At 36.4% G+C, this 14,291-nt stretch overlaps 1 protein-coding gene across 1 annotated transcript in view; it reads left to right on the forward strand.

Annotated features, from left to right (window-relative positions):
- LOC145688087 (uncharacterized) overlaps positions 1–14,291 on the forward strand; it is a 130,000-nt gene that overhangs the window by 109,058 nt on the left and 6,651 nt on the right. The window contains exon 14 of the mRNA XM_081761822.1: positions 2,799–2,904. Within this exon, the coding sequence (XP_081617948.1) occupies positions 2,799–2,904 (106 nt within the window). The remainder of the gene's footprint in view (positions 1–2,798; positions 2,905–14,291) is intronic.

Below are 14,291 nucleotides of genomic sequence, written 5' to 3' on the forward strand. Positions count from 1 at the left end.
ACATGAAAGAACACATTACCCGGCTAGATTGTAATCTCCGGCTGGACCTGCACTCAATCTGCTATATGACGTAGAACATTTTGCGGAGATGCTAGGCTCTGTGTGAAATTCTCTTTTGTTTGCACCAGACAGTTTGTGGCTGTCCGATCCACCGGTGGTATACGTACAAGATATCTGCCCTTGCGGTCTTTAAGATTCGGAGAATCTCTGTGTAGTATCTTTGTGCCATATGCGCTGCATTGTAACAACAAAATTTTCAATATTCGTACCAATGTCGCTCAAGTAATAATCATACTCGTAATATGCTATTATTATTCCAGGATTTGATGAAAAATGAGGTGAAAGGACTGAACACTCATCATTTGACCATATAGACATACTCATGTCGTCGAAACATCGTCGACCACTGAACAGTGGGTCTGCGGACAACCTGGTACCTTTCGTGTTTTATGTCACAGCAATGTTTGTCATTTTTTAATCTCTCAATGCTTTACATGTTCTGCAAACTTGTAGATCCGACGAAAACTCTTTAGCAGTAATTTCTCATTGGCGGTCAGTAGTATTAGGTAAAAACAGTAAAGCATTAGAAGTCTGTGTATAGTCATAAAGGGTGATATCGACACTTATAATACATAAAACTTAATATGAGGTATATAATACATTTTACGTAATTAGTGACGTAGATAGATGTAATAGTTGGAATTGCTGTTTCAAAATTGATAATCATATACAGTAATTTGATATGCCCATTCTGGTTACCCCTGTCTACAAAACTAAATATAAAATGAAATGTAATTTACACACAACATCTTCATGTCTGTACAAGAAGAATATCTAAATACATTTCGCTCTTCCATATATATGTCCCTGCAAGGCAATATACTTTTGGTATCGTCCAATCAAATTCTGTATTTCGTCCGCGAGAATGGTTCTTGTTGCTCAGAAATCTACATCTGCACCACCAGCTGGAACTTTACATTTCTTCGGTACCAACGACAAAAGAGCTCTTCATTCAAAGGGCTGAAAATGTTTTAATCTTGTGGTGTGAGATGAGGACTGCCTGAGGATTGAAAAATATCTCAAGGCAAAATACCTGTATGCAATGTCTACTATTGCCCAATTTGTATGAGGTATTGCATGTCGTGTAGTATGAGGACATCTTTCGACACCATCGTCATAGTTTTTGACGAAAAATATGTTTCAGTTTGTCTTACAGTATTTACATTTCCCGTTATGGGCGAAACCTTGATAGAATCTGAACCTTCATATTCCAAAACAGAACGTTACCGTTACTTTCCATACAACACCACTTATATAAATTCGTTGCCAACAGAAAACGGTGTATGTTTACATTTCATACTTTGTCGCTTAGTCTCTAGTTCGAAGTAGTAAGTTCATGTTTCGTCGACTATTATGATTCGTTATAGGATGCTAGAATCAGCTTCGTAGTGTAGAAGATACTTTATATCAACTCTGACACGTTGGTGCTGCTGCCAGCTGAGTTTCTTGGACACCAGCCTCTCGCAAGCTTTACGTTACGTTACTAAATCATGTTATATTGCATATGCTGATCCAAATCTTAGGCCCAGGAGTTCTACTACTTGTTCAATTATGATTCTCTCATCATTCTTTATCATTGAATCCGCATGTTTGTGATTTCCCTCTGTGCAACTGGCTTCTTCTGTGTTTCAGAACAACAACCTCGACTTTCATCCGTTACACTTTTACGTCCCGCCTTAAAACAGTCCATTTAGTCATACACCGTACGCTGAGTCATGGTGATTACTCCATAATGCGTTAATATCCGATAATTGTATTCTTTCCGATCCCTGAAAGCACACTTCGGAGTGTTGTTTCTGGAGTGTACATTCATACATGTTACCTGTTTGCTCTGCGATACTCGATTAAGTTGGGCAGTTATGAATACTTGCGTATCACTTCAAGTGTACAAGTTCTTATGTCAGTTACACCCAGTCACATCCAGTTTATTTATAGCAAAACGCAAGATTACCTTTATATTTCCATTTACCCTCCTATATTTGTGTGTGTAATTGTATTTGAAATACTAATAAACGCTACTACAGACTGTCTTACTTAAGTCTACTAAATAACTTTTAGTTCAACATAATACGTTTACTTCTGGTCTGAAATACTCTTATATCCTTTACAGATTTTAAAGGATGATATTATTACATATTATGTAACTACTAAATATTGTAAAATATTTAGACATTTTTTAAAAATATAGAAATAGAATCTTTATCCGTATTTAATATACTTAAATATTAGCAAATCTGAATTATTTAAATATTTGTCAAAAAATTAATAAGTAGTCGTAACAGGAATTTAAATTATTTTGTAAAATTTAACATTTTACACATACACATCTTCTAATATTTATTGTTTACATTGGAAAATATAACACAATTACTTTCTTAAGTACTCCAGACACTGATGTAATTTTCAAAGACGGTCCATGCTTTCAAAATAAAAATAAGCTGTAACACTTTTTGATGTGACCTTCTAACACACTGATAATCCACTTTTGAATTTACTAATATAAGCTATTCTTTAAAAATAACTTATTATTAGTTTGTTTACAGAGTAACTTAAAATATTTTCATAAACTATTTACAGATGTTAATATTAGCTGTATGTAGAGCCAGAAATTTGTGATAACCATAATTTAACCCTTAGGAAATGGACATTGCAGTTCTATAAAATGTGATACTGTATCTAAGCATGAAATAGTGGGAATTTTGTTTTGAATTCAGTTATTGTTTGTCTTTTGTTCACAGGCACGTTGGAACCAGTTAACACATTTGAGGACAGAGGAGTCGGTTTGAACTGTAAATGTGAACTTTCATGTCTTCAGCCAGATTATGTATTCGCTGCTGGAATCAGGTACCGTCCTTCAAGTCATTAGCCCATGTAAAATAGACAATTTCAGGTAATTAAATACTATAGAAGCGTAAGTGTATATATATATATATACACACACAAGGAATGATCGTAAAAAGCATTACAAAACCTATTATGATTTATGTGTGACATAGCCTCGGCACACCTAGTATCAATATATCTAACGATAGGGGATAGTGAAGACTAGCTCTTGATGAAATCAGCTTTTTTCTTCAAGCACTTCTCACAACGGTGAATGATGTTCTACATGGCAGTTCCAAAGAAATCCTCGCCAAGATCTCGGGAGGTGATTTTGACATAATCATATGTCAGATAATACTTGCCAATCATGTTCTGCGTTAGAGCAGGGAAAAGTGAAAGTCATTGGGACTAGATTAGATCTGTAGGAGAAATGCTCTGGTCGTTCCCAACTTACAAGTTGAATATAGTCTCTATTGTTTGTGCTGCATGTGGAATTGCATTATCTTCCAGAAGAATCACCCTGTGACTGAGAAGAGAAAGACTTTCTTATCTGATGGTATTCTTTTACTTCGAAAGTGTCCTCTATTACATTTCAGCATCCACAATTCCTTCCTGTTATAAATAATTGACCAGTAACGCGTCTGATGCGTTCCAGAATAAACTGCACAAAATGTTTCTTAACCCTGCAATAGGCGCGCGGATTTTTGTGACACGGATAGTCGCGCGGGCTACCACTGTAGCCCATTTGTTTTTATTTTATTATATTGGCAAGTTTGTTAATATTTTTATCTTTTTTGTAGAGAAATGTATTTATAAGCTGTTCTAAGGCTCTTATACACAATTTGAGAAATATATTTATTTTGAAAATTATGTATATACAAAGAAGATCAACGCCATTCATTCTTCAAAAGTAATACACGAATAGGACTGTAAAAGTTATTTGTGTTAAGCATTAATGCACCAATCTGGTGCATTTCGAACTTTTTTTTCATCGTAAACATATATGTCGGAATTCTTTTTAAAAGTATTTTACCAAAAGTTTACAAACAAAGGTTACAGATAGTCTAAACGTATTATCGACAAAACATATACCTTTTCATCGAAATACTTTTTATGATTTCCTGCTATCAAAAGTTTGATTACGATTTTGCATAATGATACATATGCTATTTACTCTCATATACTTTTCTTTTTCTGTTTTCAAGATCGTCGAAGAATACCCTGCGCACAAGTGATTGAGTGGTCAATGCCCACCTTCCTTCAAGCATTGGCCACAAATGAAAAGTATCAAAATGCCCAGAAGGGCACGTATTTCAGTCTCGTCTGTAAGTTTTCCATCACGGTCACGTACAAATCTTTTTCTAACTCTGTCAATGTAAATATTGCTACTATCAACAATAAGTATGAAAATGTTTGCATCTAAAAGCAATTCTAGACATTCAAGTTACGACAACGCAGACCTGACCTCACCTTTAGGTCCAGGAAAACGAAGCAAATTATTATGAGCACGAGTACCAATATTACGAGTAGTAATTTTTTTTCGATCTGAAATTGTCTTTTGCTACATAATAATTTACTTCAGTACTGTATTTATTACCACTATTATCAACAGGTATCAGTGATTCCTGCCACCCGGAATTCTCAGTAACATCTTCTGAATTTTTACTATTACTGTGTCCGAAAAATGCAGTTCTTCTATCTTCACCTTCACTATCGCAATCTAGAAAACATTCCTCATCATAATTGGCATTTTGCAAACCCATTGACCATCTGATCAACACTCAAACTATAATGAACAAACTTTGACGTTTTGGAACATTCGTAACAGCAATAGTCGCGCGGGCTACAGATGTAGCCCATGAAACTTTCAAGCAGAATAACAATGAGCTCGTTTCGATTTTACGTTCGATCACACACTAAACATGCAGAATGATAGTTGATAGAAAGGTACACAGACACCCTCTGTGTTAGCATCTCAAATTACCTTGCGGCAAGGAAAACAAAAACGCTGGGCTACAATAGTAGCCCGCGCGCCTATTGCAGGGTTAACAAAGTAACCACATTTAATTTGTTTTCCAAAGGAAAGATGCAAGTTCATATTTCATGGAGGCTTCCCTCATTAAAAGAGTGAACAAATGCAATATTGTTTCATCATCAGTCATTATATGGGGAAGAAAATTGTTCCTTTTTTCTGCGTAATGCTGGAGAATATTGAGCAAGGTTAAGAGTCAGATTGTCTTATTGTTCTCGAGTAATGCCTGTGACAACCATTTCGCGCTCACTTTCCTATACTAGGAGACATCAAGCACAATGTTGTACACAAAACTATATTGTAGTCCAGTTTATCCGTTCTTCTGTCCACACGAACACACTCATCTATAAGAACAGAGTTCAGTGATTGAGGTAGTGTATCTATCGCTGTTTGCAGGATTGTCATAAAAATATTGCTCCGTCATCCTCTGAAGGCATGGCAACACTTCGCTACAAATTGACTTCAAACTGAGCTCTCCTACACAATTCCACAATCTTCCTATGAACGTCAGTAGGTCTAGTGATTTTGGCCCACAAGAACCGCACCACTGACCTCACATCGACTCTTGGCCAATTTCCAGATAAATCATAATAGTAAATGTCCACTTCTCTGGTGTACAGAGCAAGAATACAAGTTGTCTAGCCTACAAGTAGGCAAACATGTTATCAAAATATTTCGTTGAGTTACAGTGAATAACACAAAAATTACATAATCCCGTGTGGACCACTTATCTTGATGAGCCCTTCGACTTTTATCCTGATTGACAGAAAATACTGGAATTTTGTGCTATGTAAATATCGGTAGGGAGACATTGTCTGAGACACTCAGTAATATCACGAAGTTACCTCAACAATGCTGCTACCTGAACATAAAGTTACATTTCTTCACATGATGTCAGATTATTAGATGCATGACATTACATGCGAGAAAAGAAGTTCTCATTTATTATTCATTCTAGTAAACTAAGGATGTTACAGTGTCACAAATATTTAAATTCTAATATTCTCTGTAACAGCAGTAGCTCAAATAAGATGAACAAAGGAATGAACATATAGAATAACTTGGTGCCTAATACTATGATCATTATATCTCGGATTGCGAATGAATACGAATAAATATACAAGTTATTGTATATTTGACTTTTTCGAAAGCCTTTTCAATTCCTGGTAAATTCATTTCAACTTGTTCGAAGTATATCATATTACAACCAGACTATTCTACACCAATACGATCTTGAAGCTTTGCTGGAGTCTACTATTAATCCAATGTTCTCGGGATTACTGCCAGAGTGAGTGTTGCTGTGCTGAGCTTTCGTTACCGTACAGCGGCAATATCTTCAGAGCTATGTGTTGGAGTGTGCTGGTCGTACAATTTATATTGTGGTCTATAGGAATAGCTGTGTTTCTATCGGTTGTTTTCGTTGGCCAATGGCGTGCTCTGATTTTGGTGGTGGAAACTGCTCTCTGATTGGCTGATGGTTCTTTTCGTACTGAGAAGCTGGATCCAGATGTCAGGTAGATGATAATCTTCGTCTCTGTTGATAAATGGCTTGTATTTGCTTTACTTCAATACCTTGCAGTTTCAAACGTATTTTTCTGTTTTGTTATTGTCGCAACTTAACGGATTTAGAAGCGTGGCCATAGATTTTCTGATGTAGGTTGTATTGACATTTTGACCAGCTGCCCGGTTGCAAAGGGTTATCGTAGAGAGTAGATTTGTTCTAACTTCTTTTATTTAACAATAGCTTTGATATAATATGCTACTTGACCTTCGGTTTCATTTGCAAATTTTGAGTTAGACCCCGCCTGGGACCCTGCGAGTGACCCGGGTCACAATTTGTTTATTCAAAAGGTGCTGTGTTCCCCACACTAATCTGATATGTATTCGCTGAGTTTCCTTACTCTACCGCTTCCGAAAAATTTGACCCGGAATATGACTTTGTAACGTATAGTATATTGCTCGATTTTTAAATTTTCACGCTTATACCTCCGGAACGGTTGCGATCGAGGATGTATCCCTTTTCGTGTTATGTTCTTTTGGAACAAGGTATCCAACGGCCATAGTCTCGACTCGAAGTCAGAGTTACACTTGGATAGGTTCCCCCGTTAGTGTTTTCTATCTTCACTTTGAACCCGGCCTCCTTGCTCTTCACATTAAGTTCTTATATTATATATTATCATGTGTTTGCTTGTAATTACGTGTTGCATAAGCTAGCTGTTTAAGTTGTATCATTCAAAGCCAGAGTGATCCAACTCCAAGTTCCGTCGATTTGCGAATTTAGCATTGTGTGGGTAGTGAAGGTATGGTTCAATTTTGTGGAGCTTGTAGGGTAGACATCAGGTAACGAAAATATCAACGTTCGGAAAAGGCCTGTATTTTTTGTGCCACACTCAACTAAGAGACATGGAACATGGCTGCCAGCAGAAGCGATCTTGAACTAAGGTCCAAGAAACTTAGCAGTAACAGTATGGAATATCAACAAGATGTGAGTGGCATTAGTTTTAGTGGATTGGAATATCCCCCTAGCTTTGACGATAGTAAGAAAATCTGTTACTTACTACTTTTCAAAAAGCAATACGTAATATTACTATATTGTTGCATACCAGTCTCGAAATAAGAAGAACTGAATTGTGTCATAGCGAACGAAAGAAAATTGTACAGATAATCTATAAATGTTGAATTTGCAGCGTATAAATTCGCATAATGCTAGAGATGAAGAGTAGCTGTATGACAGTGCACACATGTATGCTATTAGTATGTGCATGATAACGTATCCATCCCATTGTTCTATTTCCGGCCCTGACATTTTGCTGGGCAATGATTTCAGCGTTACCAAGTTGCCAAAATAGCCGAGTTCTTTTGAAAGTGCTTGTTCTTACTACAGAACAAAACGACCAAATATTTTGTTGTTATGTTTCTAAAAGCGAATTAGTTAAACATTTGCAATGAAACTCTTGCATCCCTGGTGCCCATATATGAGGTTTCCAAACAGCCACTTGTGTCAGTCCCTATTATTAACAATTTGTAGTAAATATTTTACTTCATGTTTGCCTTATTGCAAAAGACTAATTCTCCTATTACAATGTGAATTTTTATTTCTGGCCAGTAGGCAAATAATGCTCAGGCTGAGAGAGTGGAGGGGCAAGAATCTGGAAAGGCAGTGGTCCTGACCTTACAGAAGGTAACATCCCAGCATTCGCCTAGTGAGACTGAGGAAACGCAGGAGACACATCGGTCAGGGTAGCAGTCTCTCTCAGATTTGTTCCCACGCACGGATTACCGAATGCTGCTTGGCAGGCAGACATAATAGTAATAGGCCAGTAGGTGAATTCACGGTATTGTTTTATTCTTTTATAAAATCCAAACGATATGGTTTGTAGAACAAAGCTTATTTCATTCTTGCAGATTGCAGCAACAGCGTAGACTACAACTTGCAATACATGTCCACAATGCAAAAAAAAAATAAATAAATAAATAAATAAATAAAATAAATAAATAAAAATAAAGCAAAGGAATAAGAAAGACAGATTCGTCAGAAATCGAGCAGCTTGGAAGGAAACTGAACATAATTTTGGTCTTCGATATACTAATTTCAAAGAAAAGAATGTTCCTGGAAAGCTGTTTCTTCGAGCACATTGTTCATGTTCTTTACAGTTTTTCTCTAAACTAAATATCCGTTATATGAAACACAAGTTTGAAACATATTACGCTACAAGAAGTCGGGAAACCCAAACGGCTATCATATACTCATCAATGCACAGTAATAGTGTAAAACTACGACGCAGTAGTGATTCGCATCGACGTACTCAATCTCGCGAATATTTCTCGAAGAGTGTTAATATTGAATGTGTTCGAGTGTTCATAAGGGTGTTTATCATTGTGTATCGAAAAGTTTTTTAAATATTTTTACCCTTATTGGCCAGTTTTGGCCAAATGTGGTTAATAAAACACAAAAAATTCAAATCGGTACCTCAATTTTTGAGGTGCCGCCATTAGCTTAATCTTTTTTAATGATGAATCTTAGATTTTTGAGAATAAAATTAAATAGTTATAACTTTAATCTATGCTAAGCTTAGGTAGAAATTATTGTTCCTCAGACAATACCAATAGAATGTAAAAAGATTTCAAGACTCTACTTCCATTTATTGAGTTACTGGCATCTCTCTGAACTGTGGGGTGAAAAGTCAATGATCTTATATATTACTGTGTATTTGTAAAAAATTCCGCAAAATATTTAAATATGTTAGTGATTTTTCTGTTAGGTACCAGACACAATGGGGTCAAAAATCAATAAAATAAAATGTGTTCAAGTTTATATATATTTGGATAAGGTTAAATGTTACAGAAATGTTAATATAAAATGTTAAATGTTCAATGTTAATGTATATTTGGACCTTAAATGTTACAGAAAACTCTCTGAGATTCAATATAAGAGTTCCTACAGCTCAGCTTATTTCCAGATATTTTTTCATTGGAAATAACACAAAACTCGCCAACAGAAGGTGGCTGCACTTTTAGTTCCACTCTCAATCCCACTCAAGAACTTATCTTTAATTTTGTGTTTGCGTATTACTGGTTCTGAAATTTTGTCTAATGTTTACGTTCAGTTACTCTTTTTTTAATTTACAATCTGATTTCTTTGTGAACTGTGGTATCTGCTCCCGACATTTTGAAGTTGCCAAAGTAAGTCCACGGCAAGCGTCTACACCATACATACAGAAATAGCCGCTTCTGTCACTATTTTTATCATAAGCTCTACAGTTTGAATGTTTCAAGGAACACTTGTTATTTCTTCAGTTTCAACCGAGGCAATTAGGTGTTGTATTACTGATGGCTCCGTCAAGACACACTCAGACAAATTACTCATGTCAATGCAGGTTTTCGCGTCAAACTTGAGCTCAGGAACTTTGAGGTGTCGCACTGGCTCAGTGACAGAGCGTTCATCACTGGTGCTTTGGTCATTCGTTAAATCCTAGCTCGCGCCAAGTGGACTTTGTGGTGCACAAACTCAGTGTGTGTGGATTTTCTCGCGATTTTCCCGTTTCATCCCACTTTATTCATTCCACCATTGCCTTCAGTATTAATCATCACTATGCCCTTGAACCTAGCCGGCAAAACCAAATTACGCAGAGCTGCCAGTGCGTTGTCAAAAATTCTCCTAATACTCGGTTAATTCAAAGAGTTTATGCATATTATGCAATCCCTATCGAAATATTTTTTTTAAAACTCGTCTTTTACAAATTTTCATAAGCAATTACCATATTTGGGTACAGTTTGTATATTACTCATCTTCTACAGGGTGTTAATGAACTAGACCAACAAACTGTAAGAGCTGATTCCTCACATCAAAAAAAGGAAAAGTTCATATGGACTTATGGCCAAAAGTCTAGAGCTAGATCTGTCCACATTCGAGAAAAAGCTAAATTTCAAGAGGCCATATTTCTAATTCCAAACACCGTGTAGGGTGGTTCTTATCAGCGTAAAGGAAGCCACACATTCACAATTCAAAATTGCATATTTCGTCAGGTGTACAGTGTATTCCCTGCACGGTGTAATTCTCAGATATGCTCTCAATAGAGTTATCAGATATACCCTAATTTCAAGGAGGCTGCAAAGTAGGCAGGAGGTAAGCGTTAACAACAATGGACATCCAGTGGTCAGAGGGAGATTGGAAGTGCTAGGAGCCGGAAACTCCATGTTCTATCGGGTTGGGAATAACATGTGATGCGATGTATTTGTTAACCGTATATTTCACGTTTTCTTCATTTATAAGCGTCAAAGAAAACATTGCAGCATGCCTCTTCCCGAGGACGAGAGACCGTGCTACTGACGATCCTAACACTTCCGACATCACGCCAAAGGATTCTGTGTCCACTCCTACCAAGGCTTATCGTTTGCCTACTTTAGATCAATCATAAAATCAGAGCATACCTCAAAATTCAGTTGATAGCATGTGACATGTCTGAGAATTTCACTCTGCAGGTAATACTCTGTACAACCATTCAACACTAATGAAATATGCATTTTTGGATTGCGTGTGCGTGACTTTCTTTACGCTGATAAGAACCACTATCCACAGTTTCTCGAATTCGAAATACGACAACTTGAAATTTGGCTTTTTCGCGAGTTTGGAAGCCCTAACTCTGAAAATATGCACTTTTGCCCACAGGTCCATATGGATTTTTCTCTTATTTTGACGTAAGGAATCACCTTTTACAGTTTGTCGCTATAGTTCATAACACCCTGTATATTTTAAAACCACCACTGTGGCGGAGGGGTCTGGCATTACTCCTCCAGTTTTGCTGTGTATAGTTTGCCCTCTCTTACGCTGTTAAGCCATTGTCAAATGATAACAAGCAACAAAACCGCAACCACAACAGCACTCGACGAATAACAGACTAACTCTTCAAAATGACGAAAATTCACGTGACAATTGTATCCCCATGACAACGCTGGCATATAGAAGGAGAGTAAGGGAGTGTAAGAGTCAGGCAGAAAAAATGTTGAAAATTTTCTCCCTCTGCCTCAGCCCCCGCTGGTAAACAAGCTACTTCCCTATAATACCTATGTTTAAAGAAAAGGTAAATGCAGTATATTTTCTACGAACTTCTACGATGATATGCTCATTCTTAAATTTATTTATTGCTTTCACAAGTAAAGTACATTGCAAACAATTGTGGTTTGCGCTGGCATTGTAAGTTATTAGTATTCGATGAGGCTATTTTGTTATAGTAATTTCTCTATAAATATGAAGTTATTGAAGTAACTACTTTCCTTTACTCATGTTAGTTCCTAATATCAATCTGGATTAATATAGTTATAAGACATAAATGAAAGTGTAATAAATGAATTACAGTTTGCTTTCAATATTTGTGGACTTTCAGGCTTTTGTAAAAGAATCACATTGAATACTACTGTAAATTTATAATTGAAAGAAAAATGAACAAGTTACAGAAATCAAAGTTTTTTTTTCAAATGTGTAAAGTGATAATTTAGTAATCTCGAAAAGTTTAATATAAAATTTGGTATTGCTTCTATGATTCTTCTCTGCAATCTTCCATCCATGAACTATCTTTGTACTTCTTACCAGTCAAACATTGTTCTACACGTTTAAGAAACGAAGATAATCCTATGCAAGATCGTAGTGTATAAAGGGTATTAGCTTCATTAAGGACCCATTGTAATTTCCACTAGAAATTCTGAATTCCAATATAAGCTCACCATATTTTAGTAGAAAAAGAAGTGTTGTGTTGCTTCTAAAAAGTCAACTTTCTTCTAAATTTTTTGTATGAGCTGAAGTTATGGTGTGATGAGTGAACAAAAGTATTAAAAACTTAGTGTTCCCTCAAAAACCTGTCCATAGATAAAATAAAAAAATCGGTTTAAATTCTAACAAATAGACTCACATTAACAAAGTAGTTAGTGTTGTCCTTCGAAACAATCGCCTTGATGTTAAAGCACTTCTGGAAACGGCTGTACAAGTCCTGGGAACTCCTGGTGTACTGTTTTTAGGAGTAACCTCAGCTCGGTCATAATATTATGTTGGATGTGCGATATGATCGAAAACATCTGGGTTATCAGCATGAGAGGATTAAGGTTTCTGGTTCCCCTAGACACTCTGAAATAAGGCGCACCCTCCCCAACAAAAATCCACTTACTTCAAATAAAGCGCCAGCACAACTCATGTTTAAAATATATGCATACCAATATACAAAAGCTCAGTCCATGACATTACATAAAATACATTTATGATCCTTTGAATCTTAGCGGTTATAGACTACATTTTTACATGTCATAATATGGATGGTAACACTCTTTTTATCTTTAAACATTAACAGTTATTGGAAATAGTATCATATTTGTTACAGAGTAAAACACTTCATCCTGGCTTTAGCGTCGGCAAATAAACTAACAACTGGTTCAAAACTTATCTTTCTTAAGAGCTGCTTTCAATATACATTTTACTAACAGCTGAAAGTTTTAAGGTGTGCATTCTGGACCGTAAATTATTCCTAAACCGTTTGGACACAGGAAAATACCTTTCCCTTAACAGTTCGAGTTTGCGCAGATACATACCTTCTCAAATATCTACATTGGGGAAGACGGTTTCGAGTTTCTTTGTCCTAAAGTACTTCAGCATTTCAGATGCAGATTTGATGCCTACAGAACACGCTTTCAAGTATGCTTTGAAATGAATATATTTATTTGAAAAACTGTCATTTGTCATCTTTGTAATGGAGTACCAATGCATTCGATTTTGCTCGTGTGGTTTCAAAGTCCACGCTATCCAGTTTTGAGAGGGAGTTATTTCCTTCATTTATCATGTTGTATGTCTTTCTCCTTCTGCACAATTCAGAGATGACGGAATCCACAATTGCGTTTCGTCCCCATACGAGATGGTTGTCTTCCTGTAAACACGTGTTATCCCTCTTCTGTTTCAACGGGAGCAGTTTTCCTACTTTTTCTCCGTCCGTTGTCATGCAGATATTTCTTACATCCACTTATGCTCTTTGTTTCCTCTTCGTCTGCATCGAAATCCATACGAACAATTTGCAAATATGCTGCAATTACTTTTGTTGCTTCACTCACATCAATATCTGTTGCTTGTAATTTTTTATTGGCTACATCGCATCTTGCTCCACGATCTTTGCGCAAGATAGTACAGATAAATGCCGATTTTAACTGTTGTAGTTTTGATCAGTAATTATCAGAATCACTACTAGTTTGTGCTTTTTCATTGTTGTTACTTGCAATTTGCTCCAGAGCTACACAAATTTCACTGTAGCTTGTGGAAAGTGCTTTACAGGCATCTGACCTTGCTGACCAACGAGTTGCTGATAAGCATTTAGTTTGAATGACACATGCTGCTTGAAAGAGTGACAAAATTCTATCCCTCTAGTTCATCTCCCATTAACGAGTAGCTAGTTATCGAAAAAAAGAAAACAATGTTTCACTGTCAATTTTGCTCTGAACAATACAAGATAACGCTACTGCGATTGTTCTCCTGTTCAGATAGCATTAGCTTTGGGTTATAAAATCTTACTCTGTATTTCTTTCTGAAACAGGTTATAGCATACGAATCGTTTCACTTTATTAGCAGGAAAATGGTCAACTCAACGAATTGGTCTAATTATTAACATATGATCGGCAAGAAAATGGACACGAAGTAACGTGAGAATTAGGAGATCCAGTAGTCAGGCATGGCAACACTTTAGGGCGTAGGCAGAGGACCCTTATTTCTGAGTTGGCCCGTACAATTGAAACTACAAATTATTTAATTTGAAGTATAGGATACTGCATACATTATTCTTATTCTGTTAGACTGGTGGATGGATGGACAAGAGCATCTACCGTGTCGGCGGTCGCCCAATCTGCG

The sequence above is a fragment of the Thermobia domestica genome, chromosome 1 (genome assembly GCF_964235325.1).
Source record: "Thermobia domestica chromosome 1, izTheDome1.hap1.1, whole genome shotgun sequence".
NCBI classification, from domain to species: Eukaryota; Metazoa; Arthropoda; class Insecta; order Zygentoma; family Lepismatidae; genus Thermobia; species Thermobia domestica.